The following is a 23,121-nucleotide window of genomic DNA, read 5'->3' as shown; positions in this document are numbered from 1 at the left end:
TTGTTGAATGAATGAGGCATTTATATAGCGCTTTTATAGTGTATTGCAGTACACCCAAAGCGCTTTACAATCATATGGGGGGTCAAACCCTCAACCACCACCAGTGTAGCATACACCTGGATGATGTGACGGCAACCACAGTACAACGGCGCCAGTGCGCTCACCAGCTATAGGTGGAGAGGAGACACATATAGAGCCAATGCAGAGGGTTGGGATTATTAGGAGGCCATGATTGAGGGAATCTGGGAATCTGGCCAGGACACCGGGTTTACACCATTACGCCATGTTGTCTGCAAAGTTTAACTTGTATTGAATCCAAAACATTGTTTCAGATCAGAAAGATGCAATTCTACATCAAAACTCTATATTATTTCACAGACCTCTGTTCATCTCCTGTGCAGTATCAAACATTTTTAGCATAATAACACCATTGTGTCAGTGTGCAATTCCCATTTTTCCACTCAGTCGATATGCTGCCAAAAGTAACCTGTGATTATTCTTGTCCTGTCACATGGTGTTGGCTCACATCCTGCATCACAAGCTTCTCTCCACCGCCAACAAATTACTCAAATTTGAGTCTCACAAGATTACACAATATTCTGGATGCAGACTGTCCAATGCCTCTGATGTCATGACCTGTCTTAACATGCACATTAAAAGCCAACAAAATAATGCTTCACTGGCTACTATAGTGTTCATGCTATACTTAAAAAACAGGATTGAAGTGCATTCTGGGAAAGTCCCCATTTTCCCTGTGCCTCATCCTGTAACTAAAAACGCACAGCTGAACCTCATCCATCCTAAAAAAGACCTGCTTCAACTACTGGCTGGGTAAACTGATAGTCACACACAATATTGCGGCAATATTTAAATACAGCAGCATTGAGGTACTTTCCTTATTTTCCACAGTCCCCCCAAACTAGACTTTTTGCTTGATTTAGCCTTGATTATATGAACTAAGGGAATGATATGAACACTTTTGGACCATCTGGGATATTGGATGTCTGTTTTTAACTCCGCTTTTTCCCTTGACAAGATTTCGTAGGACCATCAAAGCAGTGCTGACTCTGTACTCTTTAATCCGTACTGTGGATTTTGCAAGCAGGGGAAGAAATCTATATTTAGATGCCATGGGTGAATGTGTTTAACTTTAGCCCAGAGTTGCTCCATTCATCACCAGAAGCCTCTTAAAGGACCGCAGACCTTTCTTCCAGCTCAAAGCTCTGATACTAATCACATCTGTGGTAAACCGAATGGCAAACACTTTCATTATTTTTAGGATTTAGCAAATGAATGTTTTGCAAGACTTCCTGTTGAACGTATCAATGGTAGTTTAAATACCATAAAACAAGCTGAAGGACAAAACTGCAGAAGCTTTAAATGTTTTGTTGGATGCATCTAGCAGTCTTCTCACACTCTTCTATTGCTTCTGCTCAAGATGTTGGATTCATTCCAGACGAAAGCATATGGTGATGTTCAACATGCACAGATATTTATTACCATCAAAATTATGTTGCCAACAATTGAATTTTTACGGTTACATTTTCCAAATGGATTCAAAATGACTAATTCTATTAATACAAATCAGACCAGGTAAGTATAGATGTACTTTATTATACTATTGAGTTCCAGTTGAAAATACAACTTTGAATGAAAGGCACAGTAAGACCAGACTTTTTCTCAGTCTTAAAACAAACATACAAAAAGCAGACTTTTTCGTCTTACATAAAACGAACACATGAATTGTTTTAACATAACCCGAGGATTCCAAAATTGCAAGAAGATAAGAACATCTTCAAACCACATGAATATACAAACTAAAACAAAGGAAAGTTTAAAGCAATAGTTCCTAACACTCCATTGACTCCCAATATTGCTTATTAAGAACGTAACGTTGCACACAAGTCACACTTGCATGGCGAAATAACATTTGAAATACGCACACAAATATTTAAGTCACAAATTTGTTACGAGGGCAAAAAGCAAAGGAATATGAGTTATAATGACAATGTAGTGCAATGTGTTTGTAAACTATAAGTGTTAGTTCATCAAAAAAAAATCATAATTGAATCACCCTCTTGTCATTTAAAACCTTTATGACTTTCTTCTGTAGAACACAAGAGAAGAAATTTTGAAGAAAGTTGGTAACCGAACAGCACTGGCACCCACGCAAGTGAATGGGGTCCAGTTAACAACATTCTCCAAAAAATCTTCTTTTGTGTCCTGCGGAAGAAAGAAAGTCATACAGGTTTGAAACAACAAGTGGGTGAGAAAATGATGCCACAATTAACATTTTTGGGAGAACTATCACTTTAATGTAAAAGTACAGTGCAAGTGAATGGGACAATACTGTATATCACGATAGTCGACTTTAACTGCATTGGTCCAAAAAGAGGAAGGTACAAATAACAGAAGTGTATTTAGACAACAGAAACATAAGACATAAGAGCTTGTGATTTCCTTTTGGATGATATTGGTCAAAGCGTAGCTAAATGAACAAAACATCTAAACATTGATGACATTTGTCTTTGGTATTTTTTATTCTTGCATACTTTATTGTCTGAAATCCCTTTATGGTTTTCTCTTTTTCCCCAAACATCACACCGTCAAGGTACCTAGACTGAAACTGATTGCCACTTTCATAAAGCATCAAAGTCCCGCTGAGCATATTCCTCGTACAGGAAAGACTTGATCAAATTTCCCTCCAATAAGAGTTGTAATTTGGCCAAGCAGGCTTTCAAATTCAGTTAAGACATGACTAAGGTTCCCGTAGCAAAGGAACCAGGTGGTAAATTCAATTTAGAGCTCAGAAATACAATAGTGCTAAGAAGTCAAACAATTTGCTTCTTTTGACATTTTAGTAATAACCCCTGCTCACGGTGTACTCAGTTCACCATTATGAATTAAATAGAAACCGTAGGATCTGAATCCGACTACTAAACAAGATGGATTTTGCAGAAAAAAACACACACACCAGTGTGATGACAGCAGTTTAAGCCTCTAGTCTGCCGTTCACACAACCCTTTTATCCATGTTCATGTGCAAACCTTTTCATTAGCCCCGGACAGATCCAGAACCAAAGGTGTGATTGAGAAACGTAGATTGAGAGCGACTCCTTATAACGAACGGCTACCACATCAGTGTACCTAGGAGACATCGTCCCCTGTTCTTGACACTACCTGTTAGTACTGCTCAGCTGTGTGAGTTGTGTCAGATACTCCCGGAGTTCTTTAGCTGCCTGGAATCGCCCGTAATGTTTCTGAGGCCTGGTGCACTCATCCAGCAGGGCAATGAGGCGGCCTTCTTTGACCACATCGGCGGGGGGGTCGTGGAGGAGACCGCCCGTGGTCCCTCGCCAGGTGGCGAATCTGGAGAGGAGGTTTTGACAGATGGCGTAGTAGTTGTGGTCCACTGTGACTCGGGAGCAGAGGATGTCCTTAGAGAAGGAGAGACAGGCCTCTTTGTCGCATTCTTCGTAACGGCTCTCGTACCAGATGTCGTAGTTCTCTGGTTTATCTGAATGGATAAAATAAAATGGTCAGGAAATGCTTATATATGTGAAATGACTCATAAAAAAGCAACATTTGATAAAAAACCTTTTTTACTTTTACTACTGAACGATCACGTATGAATGATCAGAGCATAAGTAATGCCAAGGTCATGGGTTCCCACCCAGGGGATTGCACATAGTCAGAAACAAATGTATAATACAATGCAATGTACTGTAAGTCTCTTTGGATAAAAGCATTTGCCAAATGCATAAATGTAAAAATTACATAATACGATCAAGAACATACAAGAAACAAAACAAACATAAATAAGGAACATATAATTTTTTCAAGTAACACTTTTGTGAATCAGGTTATATATAAACAACGTTCATTTTCAAAGAGCTTTTTTTCTACTTTATTTCATTTGAATGCATGTTATGTTTTTTTTCGATAAGTTAAAGTGGCTAGCTAGATTCGGCTCTTCACCCTAAAACAAATAAGAAATTCCCCGACGGTAGGTGCAGTAGTTCTTCACCCAGTTAAATGCTGAACAAATCGATAATGCTGAGGAATCCCTACAGAGCTTTTTTGGAGGAGGTGTAGGGGGGGGGGGAGACTAGACTGTGACAACTATTCATCAGCAGAACTATATTGAGTCATAAAGCCCCTTTAAGAGTAAGAGATCTGCTGTCTTGGGCATTTGACTCCGCTCGATTTCTCGCCAATAACTAATTAGAGAAAATGAAGTCACCGTGCTGCCAATCACTTTCAGGAGAGCCAGTTGTGATATCCAGAGGCAATGATGTGTCGCGGCCAATCAGCGCACACACTCACTTCTTCGCTTTTTAGGCTATGTTCAGAATTGAATCCTAGCATGCTAATTACAAACATTGTTTAAAGCTGCAATCTGTAACCTTTTTTTTAAAGCGAACAAAAATCTGTAATTGAGTAAACAAATCAACGTTCAAAACTGTCCGACTACCTTTCCCACGATTTGCAGCTATAAACATATAATTAAGAAGCTTTTGAGTATGATTTCACAAAGTACATTAAGATAAGTATGTAAAGTGATACGCTGTTTTGTTTAAAAGAAAGATGGCAATATAGGCTAAACTTGCAGATTGCAGCTTTGAATTTATTCTACTATATCGTCTATAACAGAGGTTCTCAAACTGTGATACGCGTACAACTAGTGGTACTTGAAGAGACCCCAGTGGTACGTGACACGACAGAAAACTATATATTAATTTACATTTCGTGATTTAAATACAATTTTAAATGTTTAATACATGATTGATAAACATGCAATACATCTCAGCCAATATGCCATTTTAAAATAGTTGTATGAATTGTTAATATGTGGAGTAACAGCTCGTTATTTTGACAGCGCCTAGTGTTTATTGAAAATACATTTTGACAGAAATGTGGTTTTCCTTGTCGTTGTTTAGGTATGTTAAGTCATTCTAGAAATTAAACCGGAAACTGATATCCCGACTTCCGACAACATCGGAGATCGTCACAATGCAAATACCATTAATTTGCATCTTTAATCCCCAATGAAGTTATATTTTTGTAATTAAATGACATGAGATGTTGTAAAAATAAATAGCTAGCCCATGTGTTACATTGGAAATAGAAGGTCAAGTTCAGTTCAACGCATTGTGTTATATGGCATCCCAGGCACAGTGCTCTTTTGAATCTATCTGTAAATACAATAGGTCATTCAGGTATTCTATAGATGGGTGATTCTTCATTACTGCAATCATTTAAAGAACCAACCATGTAAAGAATACCTGAATGACCTTGAAATATAAAGTGTTCTTCTATGGACAAAAATCACACTTGAAGTGCACAAATAATTTCCCATAAATAATTAACATGACTATGATTTGTAACACATTGAAAAGTTGGACCCGAAAATGACTTGAATGCAAAAGATGAATAAAAAGCGCACATCAATTTAAAATGAAATGTGTTACCTAACACTTTATTAAGATCTATCCACAAGCAAACACACACACTCACGGTCCATTCAGACTAACACAGTCACAGACTAGCAAATGGCCATTGTTATGTACCACACATGCTCCAAGTTCATCTGCCAGCCCAGTTTGGCCTCGGTAGACGGCAGGATACACTGGCATACATATTTGCCTCGGCACTACATAAATAAATGCCAACTGGTAACCATTCATATTCTGATGTGCAGCTCTAAACCTAATTCGACTCTTGGTATGCAAATGCAATGACAGAAATACTTAAATGTGAAACAGGAATCTCTAGGCTGGACTGTGGTAGTAGGTCATACACATGACGATGGTGGGCAAGTAATGTAATCGCGTGTTGTTTATAAAATCATTCATTTAAGCAGGACATCAGATGCTAAAGTGCGGTCTATGTGGTTCGTACAGCAGGAGCTGCAGTCGCAGGAGAAAGCAGAAGGAGTCACATGAGAGAGGCGAGATGACTGGCAGGACGATGCCAAAACCAAAACCAAAGCCAAAAAAATATAAAATATAAAGTCGTAACAAAAGTTTGCCTTTATTTTATTGTAGTCAAGCTTTCATTCTAAAATAATGAACCACAAACTAAGCATTTGTTTTGAATAGTGCTGTCCAATCGATTAATGGTTACCAAATAAATGTATGGATGGCATGGTCATGTCACATATTTGCTGAGCTTCATTTTGCTGCGGTGTAGACACGCGAATGTCACAGAGCGGTGTAAGCGTGATTGTCCTACATCTACATTTAGAACAACGAAATTGAGCACGAGCAAGGCTGCCAGTGACGCACTCCGTTTGGAGGAGGAAAGCCCTGTACAATGTGGCCTCAACAACCAGATGAATTGCACGTGATCGGATTTTAATCTGTCTCGAAAATGTTTCGGGGGCATTTATACATGGTGGCACACATCTGCACGCTCCGTGAGTTAACTCTATTAGTAAGCACATATTTGGTTGTGCTCATACGTAACAAACATTAATTTTGGAATCGATTAATCGCGATTAATGGACATGACAGCACTAGTTTGGAAGAAAGGGGAAAATACGAAGATCTTTCATTTGTTTGTTGCAACACGGGAATACCAAGACATCTATCTTATTTGTTTGGTTAACAAAAGTTCTATGTTTAATATACGCAATATACAGTTTATTTTATTGTTATATTTTTCACTAAGAATAATTAACAAACCCACCTTTCATGCATTCTTTTTTGTTAAAGGGGAAAATCAAATCTAGCAGTAAATATAAAAGCGCTACAGATTCTCTTTTTTGTGAAATATGCAGGGTGATCACAATTTTTGAAATGTTTTAAACCAGTTGGAAAATGTCCTCACCATCACAGCCTAGGGGCTCTACTGCGTTTCATTGACTATAGGCGGTTTACTCAGGTGTAGCTTAACATGAGCTTAAAGTATCAGAATAGAAACACTTTAATTAGAAGTCTGGGACGGGTGGAGGCACAACACAGGTTTCTACCTGGTCTGTGAGACTGCGATAATGCTGCCTGAATGTTCTGACATACGTTTATGTTGACAAGATACCATAAGCTTAAGGTTTTCCAGCCCAGCTGAGGAAAACACTGAAAGTGGGTCAGGATATATAAAAGTTGACTGTAAAAAAACATCTAACCTGGATAAATGTTTCCTGAACAATTTATTAACGCTATAAAACAAGCCCCGGGGCACGAAAAAAAATCTAACAAAAGCAAACTTACTCTGTTTTATTAATCTCTTGTCCGCTACTATGACGTTTTCCGCGTCAACGACGATGACTTTTCCGTCACGTGGCCCTACCGCAAAGTTGTCGAAGGTGACGTCCAGCAGATAAAGGGCAAAGTCAAAGTCATTGTTGGTCAGCTGCTCTGCGATGTCCATCAGTTGCTTAGCCAGATCCACTCTCTTTTCCCAGGGTGCATTGTAGAAGCTCCAGAGCTCCTCGCCCACGTAATTCACCGCCACCATCCTGCCGCAGGCCCCCAGGTATTTGGCGAACGGCCAGCCCTCGTCGGAGGGAAAGCTCTACACAGATGAAACACGAGGAAAGAGAGTCAAGGTGAGCGCGAGTTTTCACATGCACATGACAAAGGCTCCATTCCAAACCCTAGAGCCTGTTATCTTCTTATGTAGTATCCTAACCATCATGAAACCCCAGACCATAGTGACCGATTTGACAAATAATGCTTCACATTGGAGACTCAACTATTAATATGTAGCTTTACAATATATCCGCTATTAGCAGCTCAATAGGTTTTTCAACTTTAAGTTTATAAGTTTCAGCAACTTTCTTCTCACACACAGGAGTAAAGATGCACATAACTAATTTTGTCTCTGTAAAGCCCATTGTCAAAGTACAGCAAAACTGCACCATTAACTTTGAGCAAAGCAGTCATAACAAACTTTTCTTAAGTACTGCGGATATTCGATAGCCTCATTTCAAGCTAAAGCATTAAAAATGGATAAGTTACCAATTAAACTTTAATCCCAGACATTCAACTAATTTAAAGGACAAAGCACAGCATTCGGTGCCCAGGAGGAGGTTTCAACATCTGGCCAGGAGAGTCTGAATCATGTAGAGGAGAATCTGCAGCTCACAGCATGCTTTGTGATGGATCTTTGGCAGAGAAAATAAGTTAAAAATAACCTCTTATCGGTTCACAAACCCTTAATAACTGCAAACACATCAAATCGCTAACCTGGGGATTATATGAAGTTAATCTTTGACATTTAGGTTTCAAGATATTATATTTGTAAACCCTGGGTTAATATTCTAATTCACATATTTATATGAATGCCGCTCACAATGTGCATGCGACATGCGTTAAATAGTTGCTTGTCCATCTATGAATTGCTGGCAGGTTGGCTGTTTTATGACATTTGAAACATTAAAAAGATCAAACAAAAATGTATCCATTTAAAGGAATAGTTGACCAGGCATTTTGACCTAAACTGTGTTCCGCTGAAGAAAGTCATAAGATATTCTGAAAAACGTTGGTGAACAAACAACATTGGGTCTTATTGACTTCCATTGTATAGACACAAAACCTCTGAGACGTTTCTCAAAATATCTTCACAGAAAAAACAGCATGAGGATATCAGATTTTTTGGGTGACCTATCCCTTCAAAACATTTTAAGTCACAATTTCTCACATTACTAAATCTACAGTGTGCATACATGATGACATAATCTGAATCGATGATGTAGATGTTTTGAGGATCGGGTTGTTATATCGCCCAACTTCTGACAAGCATTGACCTCAAAGTAAAGAACAGGGTGGCACTCGCCCTCCTCTGAGAACATTTCGTCACTTAAGTTTCTTTCTCTGACAGAATGAAATGTCTGTGAAAGGCCACGTCCTATAAGAGTGAGGTAGAATTGTTCCATCTCCCAAGAAAAATAATGACTGTGCACTGCAAAAACTCAGTGGATGATGCTGCAGAACTTTGTACTTGACCGATGAAAAAACAAAACTTGCGTTCAGACCACATTTCTCATCTTTAACTTTAACATCTTTATCCGGGCAGCACTGGCCCCCAATTCTATTATAAGGACTCGAAACCAATGCAAGTTAATGGGGGCCAGTTAACATTCTTCTTAATATCGTCTTTCGTGTTCTTCTGAAGAAATAAAATGTCATAATGGTTTCAAATGACAAGAGGGGATTCTCCTTTTGCATTAATATGGGTTTGGAACAACATGAGGGCATGATGATAATTTTCAATGTTGAATGTTTTCTCATGATGCGTTAGAAACCTTTCATCCATTTTCTTTACCTGCTGCGTATAATATTCTCGGCTTGGCCTACATATTGCACTGATGTTATCAAACAGCGCCATGACATTCCAGCAGGTTTTACTTTGCTTTCCAATGAAATTGCAAAGTATCTGCATCTTTGAGAGACTCATAAAACAATAGGTATGCAACAAACCACTAACCAACACTAAAGCTGTACATTATAAACACATACATTTACCTATTTAATATGGTAGCTACAAGCAGCATAGCCGAATGTAAAGGAAAAAACATAAATAAAGTACATTTAGCCTAATTGAAGTCAGGCCTCAACATTAAAATAATTTTCTTTAAAAGCTTTTGGTATTTGTATGATCATCATCTATAAACTGTTGGACATTGTAAATGGTTCAGAAACAGCAAGACTAATGCTTTTTTCCCCAATAGGAAGTTTCCTTGCTTTATATGAGACTGGAAAATAACACTGAACATTATTTTCTGTGTCCTTGAGCAAAGTAACAGGATGTGTAAAATATGCATTGGCGTCAAAACCATTTCAGAGTTGGTAATGAGCTTAAACTGATTCATCAAACACACCATTATAACATGTGCAACAACGTGTCATTTTCTTCTCGAGGAGAAACTTAATCATATGTTGAAAAGCTGTGAATATGAGATTAATTAAAATCGGAAGTGAATGTGAACTATTTTCACCTCAAGCCCTGTGGAGTCACAGCTACATGTGCTTTCGACAGTGATATAATGTGACCAATTATATCAAATCCTGATGCAGAAAAACAGACCAGTCAATAATAGAGGTTGGTTGGTTTATATATGTTAAAGGAATAGTTCACTTTCAAAATGAAAATTCTGTCATCATTTAGGTTGGTTTCACATTTTTCGAAATATCTTCTTTTGTGTACTGAATGAAAGCCATACATATTTTAAATTACAAGAGGGTGTGTAAATAATGACAGTATATTCATTTTGACGGTGAACTATCCCTAAAAAGTACAAAGACCACTTTGGAGGATGTAAACAATGCTGATCCAACACACGTTCAGATGAACCTCCTGTTTCTTATCTTATATTCTTTTTAACACTATGTTTTTAACAAACTTATGATCAAAATACAACCATCAGAACATTTATAAAAGAATACAAATGTTAAACGAATATCCTTTGTACTTGCCTGCAAAATGGTCTACATCTTACACATTTTGTTTTTAAAATGGTACAGTTTTTGGCTATTGCACTTCACCTTGCAAGGTTTTTGGACAATCATGCCAAACGTGTTTGGTATTTAAAACATCATAAGACAGCAAGTGAAAAATAGTCGAACCCTTTCATTCTGTTGCACCGTGTCTAGTTGTTTTTGCAACATTGTGTTTTATGTGAACAACCCAAGACTCAATATACTTCCTTAAGAGAGGTCAGTCAACTTGCTGTTCAGGCAATCCACTCTGACTGCCATTATAAGTGTCATTTTGCACATTTCTAAAAAACAAGCCGATGTGAAGAGACAACCGTTAGAGACGTTGCAGGGTTTGTTCTCTCTATCCTGTGGAAAATCCAGACCATCAAGAATAGGAAAACATGTCCGTGAACGTTTGTTCTCCACCCCTTCATAAACAATGGCCAAACCGACTTATGGTATAGCAGGTTTGAAAGCAGGTGAAAGGCTGTTTTGTTTACAGATGGCCAGGTGCTGATCATGTCCAAAAGACACTCTTGTGATCTAACCTGCTGTTAGAGAGGTGGCAGTTAATGGATTAAGATCTTAGCTATAGAATCATGAAGGCGGATGGTTCAAAAAGGAGCCGTCTCACAACCAGACATTGCCTCACAGAATGACTAAACCCCAGGTGGATCCAGATGAGACTGCGCCTGTATACGTACTAAAGTTTCTTCAAATAAGAGCGCATCTGCTTGACAACTAATAAATAACTGCAACTTCCAAAGCTCCCAAGACTACAGTTTGCTAACACTCTCTGCAATTATAGAGCCTGTCAAACTTGTGCTGAAGTGTGAGGAGGGAATATCAACTCTGCACAGATGGCTGTGCTCTAAGTGACAAACAGTCAAAAAAAAACAGTCGTGTTGGAAAAGTGGCGCAGCATGCTGAAACTTAAGCTTTGACGTTTTTGTAGATAACCCTGGTTTGATCCCCAATAATATCCTCACATAATGGTCCTAAAAATAAAATGTGAATTAAGGCATATGGTTTGCCTTATTTCTTAATTTTGTTAAAAGAGTACCACAGGGACGACGTATTCTTGCAAGTCAACCCGGAAGTTAGCGCCACATTGATTCACACAATCAAAAGCCTATGGATTTGTCCCATAGATTTTTGGAAGATAGCAAAAATAAGTTCTGTGATTAACAGAGGTGATACTTCCACATTTTGTCTATTGTCTATAATCATTTAACCTAAATACAATAGAAAAAAGTAATAACCTAGCATAAGGCTATAAACAGACTACACCTTGGTTGCATGACATCAATGTCACTACCACCAAGCCTCCTCTTTACTAACTTTACCAAAAACATGTTCCCTGATAAGTAATAACTCCATGAATGATTCCTATTAAGTAGTCACTTTTGTCAAAAGCGACTACTTAAAGAAGCAAAATGCTTTAAATAACCACAAGTGGGTTATAACAGGTGTGCTTCATGTCATAGAATGAAACTCAAAGTACAGCTTTTGTTAACCGCATACCTCATTTTAGGCATTTATCCAAAAAGTAATTGAAAAAACATATAGACTTTGGCGTCGATGGAACCGGAGGTGCTAAAATGCAAACATGCTTTAGATTTTTGCATACAAAATACATCATCCCTGTGGTACGGACACCCTAAACAGCAGAGTATCTCAAAAAAGCACGTCAAGCTCTCCAATAAACCCGGTGCAAGTCATTAAAAGCAGTTCTAAACGGTGTAATGGTGTTTGAGATTTCAATCTGAATAAATCTCAATCCAACAGTGGCTTTTTTAAGGTCTGCAGGCACATAAGGGAGGCGACCTCCCTGGTTTACAGGTCCTAAATAATAGTTCTTGTCCTTGATAACAACCTTGCTGTGCTCAGTCTTGATTGTGAAAGCCTTACACACAAACAGCAGTTGACTCCTGTCAGCTCTGGGACTGCTTAGAAAGGTGCTGCGGGCACGGCAACCTCATAATAACCTCATTGTCAGGTGAAGGGAGAAGAGGCGCACGCCACACACCGGGCCGCGTGTGAGATTAATGCCGTGATGGACGTGACCCTCGGGGCTCTGCCTGTGCTATTCTCAGCCTCGCCGAACAGATGGGCCACGTTCTCAATGGAAGGAAGGAGGCAAGTGTAATGCAAGGCACAAAGTCGAGCGAAGCAGCTTTTTCCGGAGGACACATATTTCACAACAGCCTGACACAATAGCAGGCTAAGGGGAACAAATTGTGTTTCTGACCTTTTGGGGGTGGGTAAAAATAGCTGTAAAAATGCCAGTGGACAAAAACGAAAAACATGGGCATCCTGGTTCTTGTCACATGCTGATTTTTTAATCCTCTCACTGTCTTGTCTCTGGCTGCAGAGCTTCTTATTCTCCCCTGGGCAAAACATTTGCCCTGTGCTGTCATTAACGCAACTTTAGCCTAAAAATACAGAAGCAAAAAACTCAACTTGAGTGAGTCCAGACCCAGGCTGCAGGGAAAATGGAAAAGAGCATTGCTGCCATATGACGGCATGTAGGCTTGATTTTTCGTGTTACAAAAATATGGCTAATTGCTAAAAATTGTGGTCAAATACTGTGGCCGAGCGAAAATTACGGCAATGAGAAATGTTCATTTCCATTGTTTGTATAACATCCTGTCTATTATGGTGACTCTAGCATGTTTGTAACTTCTGCATCGGACCTACAGCAACAAGCCGGTTCCGGAAGTGGGATATTTCCCACCACAAACGCAGAAGTAACGTCTGAATTTAGTAACATTAAACTTTTTTAGTAACATTAAAACATTAAGCCTGCATTGTATAAAGAAGATGCGTGTCTGCGCAGCTAGCGTTGTATAAAGAAGACGTGCCTCACTTTATAACTCTATAAATCTATAACAACATTAGAATAACTGTGTAGCTCACGCAGAACAGATGACACGCCTGAATTTATAACTGACCAGCTCGTACTGTATAAAAAAGATGCGTCTCTGCGCAGCTCGTACCACACAGGCCTCACTTTATAATGCTGCAGTGCAATGTTGTCGTGCATCAGGATGTTTCACTGTAGCCTTCGTCCGATGCCATTTGGTAGACATTCCCCAACCCTAGCTGGGATTTCAACCACATGACATGAGATTTGAATTTCTTGGCATGTCGATATTTGAAATCTAGTCGCAAAAACTCTTCATTTGTTTCTTATTAATAGTAAGTGAGGTAGAAGTTAGATTTAGGTATTGGGTAGGATTAGGGATGCAGAATGGTCATGCAGAATATGTACTTTATAAGTACTAATAAACCAGCTAATATGCCAAAAATAGGCATGCTAATAACAACTAGTTAATAGTGAGAATTGCCCCCATACTGAAGTGTTACCGATACATATAAGTGCTATTTGGAGCTTCAACATTAATAGTTCCATAAAAGATAATTGTGTTCAGCTTAAGAACAGAACATGTACACACCTGAGATGGCATTTCTGGGTGAACAATTTCTTTAAACTGAAAAAGGTTGCTATACCTTCTGGCACTTTTCCTAGCCTCGGGAAGCGTGATGAATCATTTAAAGCATTCTGAGGGAGAAACACCTGCTAACTTTACCATTATGTTTTCAACATACAGCGAGTGCTCCCAGGTTATCGCATCTATGGATTAGGAGCCAATTCATTAGCGGCACCCACAGCAAACTAATGACATTTCATTATGTTGACAGCTTTGCTGTGGAGGTTGCAGGGCAGACGTGGGCTTAACTGTATTTGGCTAATCAAATTGAATGGCCGCTGCTCCGGAGAGAGATCAGATTGCCTTTATCACCAAGAATGCTTGAGGTGTGGCAGATGGAGTGAATGACGGGAGGTGAGAACGGATATTGGTTGCCCACATAGAGATGTCCTTTTGTTTGCCCAGCCCTTCGACAACCGGGTCAATCGCAAAAGAAATTGGAATAGATTAGACAGAGCCTAAAAATCAATGCGGGACAGAGGAGTGCGAAAAGAGAGCTGACAGGGACTGTCGTTGGTACAAATAATAATGAGAGGTAGAAAATACAGCGGACATAAATATATGGAAAAAAAACTTTGGAGCAATACACAGGCTTCTCACTTTAAATTTCACAGAGTTTGCAATTGGAATAACAAAAAGGCTTAATTCACATCTGCAGGAATTCTTCAGGACAAGTGCGCCGTTGCCCAAAGCGGTGAAATCTCTAAGTGACCACCGACAGCTACAAAGTATCTATTATTTACAAAGTCTTGTGCAGAACTTTAAAATATGCAAAGATGTACAGTTACATTCATGCATCCGACAAACTGCCTCTGGACCAAAAGAAAACAGGTTTGTAGTGTGTGAATACCTGCAACACAAGAGGCTCTGGGTTGAAGGCCAAGGTCATCAGCAGCTGGATTCGTTCCGTGTCTTTAAGATTCTTCAAAAGAAAGCTTCCAGAGTCCTTGGTCTCCGCGTATCTCCTAACCAGTCGATCTAAAAGTCTCTGGGACGGACAGTGGACCAGATCCGACCAGCCCTCCACGACCTCTGGGGTCAACAGTCTCACGTCCCCATTCAGTCGAGAAAACTCAGTTTTGTAAATAGCCTGAATCAGATCACATCGGGGTCGTCCGGTGGCCCTCTTGCATATCTTTTGATCAATCTCCGCCAGCTCTTGATTAGAGCCCAGGCGTTTGAGCACGACCCTGCGGCTTCCTTCCCTGGGCTCTCCGTACTGGGCGAAAAAAACATTCTTTACGTTGAAAAAGTCTAGAAAGCGCAGGCGACCCCACGTCTCGAAGGTCACCTGGCCGTTCATGAACTTCCGACACCAGCTGGTGCCAAAACAGGCCGGACACTTGTTGAGGCCGATGAAGCGTCGATCGGTGAGCTCGTTCCTCTGGAAAGAGGCTAAAAGGTTGTGAGTGTTCATCAGCAGGATAACGAAAAGCGCTACGATGAAGAGGAATTTGCCGCACCGGTAGACGCGGACGAATTTGAGCGGAAGTATCCGCAGCATGCTGATGGGCAGCAGCGAGAGGAGGGGGTGTGCGGATGATCTTCGTCAATGTGGCTGTTCCATTATTATCATATTCATTCCCATTATTCAGGTCAGCTAGAGCGGTCTGTGCTCCCATCCGTTTCAAGGGCCCTTCTCATCATGTTTTACACGAGGGCTTTCTGATTTCACGTCGGGCATTAAGCTGCCACACCAGAATTCCCCTTCACCTGAAACAGATCAATTAAATCAGATTAATAAAGAACCCGAGCGGTTTATTTTTGGTGGTGAAGTAGAGACGTGTTAATGCCAACACTGTCAACAAAGTCATTACATGCTTATTTCTTTCACATATTCACACAAAACGGCATTTCAGAACTTTTTAAGAGAACAGATTGTTCCAGGCTAAAAAAACAGGTGGATTTAATTATGGAGAAACAGATGCCCAATCAATCTTCATGTTCAGATTGTTACTTCAGTTTATGTGCCAACTTACCATAGCAGTCAAACCACCATAAACAGCTTTGTGGGGAGGGCAACAGGAAGTGGGAGATGAAATGAATGTCAACACTCATTCCACAGCCAATGTGTGAGGTTTAAACAAAACTACATGTGGTCTGAATTAATTTGCAAAGAAATACTTTGCATAATTCAAATTGTTTGACAGGGTAGAATAGATGATGACAGAATTACACAGGGATTTATAAATGAAAGTGTTAGCAATTGAATAGTTCAGACATAAATATAGTTGATAGAAGTGAAAAAGTAATTTGCAAAACAAGGATTTGGGTAATTAGCTTTAAACTCATAAAAGCAGCAAACTAGACTGTGTATCAACTGATCTCTTTCTGTTTGTGTCATAATTGAAAATGTCCCAAATTGTTCCTACTTGAATATTTAAAGAGAAAGAATGTGCCGTGTATTCCTTTTTTTGCAACTCAAAATGACTGAAGAGGATATTTTACATTTACATTTATTCATTAAGCAGACGCTTTTATGCAAAGCGACTTACAAAGAGTTCAGGGAGCAAAAAGCGATATGTCGTACAGGACCAATAATACAATAGGTGCTAATATCAAGTTACTAGTTTCAACAAAAGCTAGACCACTACCTGTTGAGAGAAGAGAGAGGGTTAGTGTACATTACAAATTGTGTCAATTTGAAGTTGTAGTTGATGATTCAGACATGATCAGACTATTCAAATGTATCATAGTTAAACGAGATACGATTTTACGAGATAGATACACGATTACATCATCGGACTGAACTCAAAGGCTGATTCAAACAAGGCTGTAGCATGGGTACTTTGAATACAATATTTGCCTAAAAGTGGGAGGGTAGAGCCACCTTATGTTACATCTTCCTTACTATGAAGGTCATTATATATTACATTTTATGTTTGACACATAAAAAATACTATTTATGTCCTAAATTATTTAATAATACCTTTTTAAATTACTATTAAAGTACTTGTTTTCAGTATGGTGAAAGAAAAATATGCTAAACATGTGTTAACTCCGAGAGCGTGCAGACGCATGCGACCATGTGTAAATGCCAGATTAGAGACTGATTAAAATCTGATCACGCAAGTCACTTGACTAAAATCGACAAGTGTAATTCATCTGATTTGTGAGGCCACATTTGTCAGGGCTTTACTCCTCCAAGTGCACTGGCAGCCTTGCTCAAGCTTAAGTTCGTTGTTTTCAAATGTAGACACGCAACAATCGCACTCACAAAGCGCTGTGACATTCTCTGTCTTCCAGAAATAAAGCTCAACAAAGCAAAGCAAATAGGAGAGCTACTGCAAAGGGAATTTCGGTGCTAGCCATCAATTTACATAAACTTATCTCATGGATGCTTAGCATCAGCAGCCTGTGCTTTGGAAAGGAGAAGAAAACGTTGCGACCCGTGGTTTTCCTGCCTTCTTTTACAAGTGATATTAATCATGGCTGGTGGAAAGCAAATGAAACGTGCTTCCAAAGGTGTTATATCTGCATTACTGGGACATCCGTGCCATCTGAAAGGCCACGGGTCTGTCCAGACTGTCACCACAACATGTAAATGTTACTTGATTAAATCAAATCTCCAAATTTTGGATTGAGGTAAACCTGCTATTTTTATTTGATGGTCAAACTTACTGACGGAAATAAACTTTGCAGGTCCTTCTGTGTTTTCGTTGTGTCAAATTTGTTAATAATTTAAGTTATTTTCTTGCATGTTTATTTTATACTTTGGATTTAAATTATTTTAGTTTTTCTCCATTGTCCAAAACGCTGCAGGTTCGTGAAAGTGTGATAATATGTGAATAATGGTGCTGTTGTTGATCTATTCGTTATGCTGCTGTTTGCATTTTAAAATAAATCTGTGAAAATTTGTTTTTCTTCTACCGTGTCACAGACCCCTGTCATCAACTGTAGCTGTGTCTCATTTCGAGTCTGCGTCCTCTGGATGTTGCAAGCGAAGGCGTATGTGGCATACAAACAACACCTCTGGAGGACGCCTTCGAATTTATTATCAAAATCTTATCGGTTAACAATGAATGTTTGGATAACCAGTGTCGGTTCTTGGTTAGGGAAATTAACCGAAATGAGAATCCCTATACTAAACAAAATGATCATCTTCACTGATTTGAAAGAACAGATCACCCAAAAATGAAAATGATTTCCTCATTTATTCACCCTCATGTTATTTCAAACATGTATGATTTACTTTCTTCTGCAGAACACACACAAAATATATTTTGCAGAACACTGGCAACTAAAACACAACTGGACCCCTCGACTTTCATTGTGTGAACACAAAACCACTCAGACATTTCTGATAATAATTTCTTGTGTTTCAAAAAGTAATTGAAAGGTTTTGAACAACATGAAGTGAAACAATTTTTTTATTATGGTTGAACTATCCAAAATTAACCGGGTAAACTTTGAACACGTTTGAGCGTAAACTAATCTTTAAATTTCCAACAGTATCAACATAGTACTTTGCCCTAGTAAACATGACTTCTTGTAAACCCCAGCTCCTTCTATATCAGCCTGGAAATAAACAATTTCAAGCCACTCTTTCTACTGTGCAAAAGGCCTCAGACGTTCAGTGAACAAACTGTGGGCCTGTCATGTGAAGTGGAAACTATTGTATCATAAGCTGGCATCTTTGAATACATAAAATAGAGTAAAAATTGCACAAGCGTTAGTAAGTGAAAATTACATTATTTTAATATTTTTACAATGATGGTGGTTGGATTCTTTTTGAGGGTCGTGTGAGTAACATTTTCTGCCTCGCATGTAGCGTTTTAGAGCAGGGGAACTTAATAGACTACAATAAAAACCAAAAATAACCGAACAGCCCTCTCGCCAGACATCTTTCCACAGTTATGGCAAAACAAAAACTTAAACTTAAGACCAAGTATAATGCGCTTCAAGATACAGAACACAAAACATGAACTGAAGGGACAAGGCACGTCAGCAAGGGGTAAACAGCCTCGAAAAACATCTGCCAGATGGTGACTGCGTTCAACATGATTCATCAGGACCAGCCTCAAAGTTCCACAGCAAACCTGTGTGCCAGCACTTCGCAACAAATTCACTTTTAACCTCACTGCAAACTTTTAAACAGATCATGATAAATTCAACCATGTTTGAAAACTCTACACGAATGTGAAAACTTTCTTCTGAAACTATTAAACTAACATCAATCTAACTTAAAATATATCAAAAGGATTTCATTAATATCACAGATGCTAGACTGTGAAAATGAGCCAACGCAGACAAAGTCCAAAAGGATAACACGATCTGAAAGCACGGGTCATTTTTAAGGAATAACATAATGTGATTGATAGTTGTATGTCCTTAAAAATTCACAAATGCTTTAAAAATGTGTGGTGGGTCATTTATCGTGTTGCATACTGCTTGAACTTGCACTGCTCTGTGGCATTGAAGTGGAAACCCACAGTTGTCACAGTTATTGACTGCTTAGGTCAATAATGTTTGATCACACAAGCATTTGGCCAACCCATCATGCTGCAAGCCAACAGTCACTAACCTAACCAGATAAAGAGCTGTAAATTATCCATGCGGTGCACGCATGAAGCCATACATAAAAGCAAGTGTGTCTGCGTGCGTGTGGCAGGAGTGGATAATGTCAGCTTGCACTTACACCCTTGTGATTGATGTTTGTACTGTACTGTAAGAAGGCAAGTGTACGTGACCTACATATGCCATCTTAACACGTCAACTCTTTCCGTGCAATATGCAATATGCTAAACATCTATATTACGCTTTCATTAAAAAACACCCACAAAGTTATTATAAGGCCAATAAAAGCCCACTTAAGTACTTGTGAAACCTCAACACTCTTTTAGCATTTCTTCATGTCTTTGTATGTATGCTCAGATTATATACAACATGCCTCAGGTTCACGTGGACTGCAGCCGGGGGATAACGGAAGTTAGAAATTAACGTTTATAGCAAAATATGGATATTTCTCTTAAACAAACGCATTGAATCGTTTCGTGTGGAGCAGTTCTTTGATCGTTGGGATGCACTTTTTGGAGCTTCAAAAAATGCCCCCCATTCACTCCCATTTTACCGCTTGGAAGAAGCATTATATGTAGTATTATAACTGCGACTGCATTATTCTTCAAGAAGAAAGTCATATTCAGTCAGGATGCCTTGAGGGCGAGTAAAACATGGGAAAACTGTGTTTTGCCTCTCATCCCTTTAAATCCCTCGCTACCTAGTAAAAGCTTTGGGAATAATACTAGCCTAAAACACTCAAAGCAAGTATTGTTTAACCAGTAAAACAATAGTAACCACAAATTGACCCTGGTCTCATTATATAAATAGTTTGATCGTGATATTTGTAGGAAAACTGTGGTAATACATAAAATCGTAAAACAATGCTTACTACAGTTTTAATAGAACAACTTTAATAAAACCATTGTTGTCCTAAGCACGCGTTCTGTCAATCCGTTACCGTACATAATCGGCTGACCGCGGGAGTCAGCGGTCAAATCGCCACGTCAATCAGGTGCGCGCTCACTTTGATCCGAGTTTCTCCACGGGGCTGCGAATGGACACATCGTGGTCTAACGTTATTGCAGACAGATACAATATACAGCAAGACCTTTCCCTCTATCTGAGCAATGCACTAGAAGCCGCCTTCTAGCTGAAGCGTCCGTATGATACACGTTGAAATAAAGAATCACAAAACTAGTTCATCGAAAAAGTATGTTGTTCCCATTCTCATCTGTTGATCGATGCGCGTAATGCTTATTTGCGGAACGGATATCCTATCTCGTCACAGAAAAGGGACTTGTTAACCACAAGCTCAAATAAAGAAATAAAGTTTCTCGATGTATTTGCTTTGTTATGTTATGTTCGTCAAGTTACTTTTGCCGTCTATGCTAAATTCTCCGAACAGAATACATATAAATGTAATGACAGGAAATTGAAATTTCGCAACCTACCGAAAGCAACTAAGAAGGAGAAAGTGCGGGGTTATCCGCTCGCTGCAGAAGGGAAGCGTTCGTTGTCTATTTATGAACTCCTGTCTCTTATTACCAGTCTTCCACTTCCATGCATTCCCACGTTGTCCGTATGTAGCGCGCCCGCTGCTATTCCCTTTTCTTTATTGCTTTCAGATTCGCCGCGGTTGCTGAAACATCCTTCCTTCTCAATCTTGAAACAAGTTCAATTACTCTGCGAGCGTTGAAGCAGCTGCACAAAAGACCAGACTTCGCGGATCGTGTTTCTTATTTACGACCCTTCTGGTCAGTTTACGTTACTGGTTACTAGGTGATAGTGTTTGAACTCCTCCCCCAATCTCTAGAGCGCGTCTCTCTCTCTCTCTCTCTCTCTCTCTCTCTCTCTCTCTCTCTCCCTCTCTCTCTCTCTCTCTCTCTTTAAGCAATTAATGAAAACGTAGAGGGGAGCACTACATTCTTTTTCTATAAGTACTCAACAAGTTTGTAATAAACAGATGATCAAAATGATTCCTTTCCAAAATGTTTGTAAAGATTCTTGGGTGCCTCAAAAGAAGTAAATCTGACATTTTGTACCGTTCTTTTCTTTAACTGTAAAGTCCTATAGAACAGAATATTAGAATCATATTCATTTATTGTCATAACTGTTCTGTTTATTTCCAAGGTCCGATTTGTAATGTGGACTCAGACCTCTAACCCACAATACATGGCCTTGTTGTAGCAAGGCATAAGATGTTTTAGGAGAAAATTACATTTAATTGAGGAATCCTGCCATCCACGGGGAGCATTTTTTAATACACCATTTACCATTGAATTCTAAAGTAAAAGTCCCTGATTTCAGTCCACACTGAATGTCGACATACACTTACAATTGTATCCACGTTCTGTATACTGTGTAAATAACACAAAATTGCAATTATAGAATTTTAAGCTAGAGATTTAAAGCCACTTCTAACTGTCAGATTTTGCGTTCATATGAGAAATTGAGTATGTAACACTTTTTCAGTTATGTAAACCAAGATAACCAGATTTTTTTTAAATCACATTATAATAACTACATTTCAGAAAACATATTTTAGAACATTTCTAATTTTGAACAGATTTATATCACATTAAATAATAACTTACTTAACCAAATATGTTTTTTTTACAAATTCCCTATAGCTAACATTACATCAGAATATTTGGTTGAATTAAAGTGTAATGTAAGTACAATGCAATGCTATTTTGAAAATATGTTTATTTAGTAGAAACAATGTCTTGACTTGTGACGTTGAGGGATAGTGTGAAGTGTTTCCCATAACATAGAGCTCTTAATCAAGAACCGGACTTTAACGACCCCTGGTGGCTGTAGTTGATCTTAACGGGATTGAAGAACTGAGCCACATACAAAATGTTATGCATGACAAAATATGGGTGTAAATAATAAATTGGTTGATTGACAGAGAACAAATGATGCCAAACATTTTCTAACTATCCTAACAATATAGGGTGTTTCTGTCTAGCAACTTGTCCCAATGTCATTTGTAGTTAATATATGTAGTCAGTTCCCTTTCATTTACATAGGTGTTCTAGCACAGTAACCAAAAGTATTTTTTTAGAATACATCACATTATAAGAATTAGTTTTGTAAAATGTTTTGCTTAATTTCTTAATCTGTATTTTTTAAACGTGCCCACAGTTCACCATTAAGATCATTAATTTAGTTAATGTATGTACATTTTTGTTTATTTTACCTACAGTACATTCAAGCTACAGATTTTGTTACAGTATTAGTAGATGTGTTCCCTGAGATATTTACAGTATTCTATCATTTGTAGGTTATCGATGTTGAATAAACACAGAGTCAAACAAGAAAATGTTGCCAGAAATGTTGTTTCTGCTTTGAAGTTAAAATAAAGATTTTTTTATATAATCATATTATATAGGGATAAAAGCACCCCAGAGCTCTGCAAAGGCAATATGTAGGAAAAACTCTGTGGCCAAGACTCAATCAGAGTCCTTAGCTTGATGTTCCAGATGAGCAGAGACCCAAATGATAAGAATATCATCCCATTACTGAGTCCATTAAGAGAGCGCAGGAGGGAGCAGATCCATGCCGTCTGCAGTCAAATTTCATTCACAGCCAGAGAATAATTAGTCAACAGACGAGACAAACCACACATCAGAAATAACAAGCGCACACATCCAACCGCCTGCAGAGCTCCATCAGATGACTTTTCTTGTTAAGTATAGTCATTCC

At 38.8% G+C, this 23,121-nt stretch overlaps 1 protein-coding gene across 1 annotated transcript; it reads right to left on the bottom strand.

Annotated features, from left to right (window-relative positions):
- Positions 1–1,471: 1,471 nt before the first annotated feature.
- Positions 1,472–21,170, bottom strand: dipk2aa (divergent protein kinase domain 2Aa). Its single transcript, XM_079453098.1, has 4 exons — positions 20,865–21,170; positions 14,765–15,627; positions 7,211–7,514; positions 1,472–3,516 (listed from the first exon to the last, which is right to left on the bottom strand). Exons 2-4 carry the CDS (start codon positions 15,416–15,418, stop codon positions 3,176–3,178), a joined length of 1,299 nt encoding a protein of 432 aa, XP_079309224.1. The 5' UTR covers positions 15,419–15,627; positions 20,865–21,170; the 3' UTR covers positions 1,472–3,175.
- Positions 21,171–23,121: the final 1,951 nt, after the last annotated feature.

The sequence above is a fragment of the Barbatula barbatula genome, assembly GCF_947034865.1.
Source record: "Barbatula barbatula genome assembly, chromosome: 3".
Taxonomy (NCBI): Eukaryota; Metazoa; Chordata; class Actinopteri; order Cypriniformes; family Nemacheilidae; genus Barbatula; species Barbatula barbatula.
The sequence above is the reverse complement of the archived record's forward strand: the minus strand, read 5'-3'. Positions and strand labels throughout refer to the sequence as shown.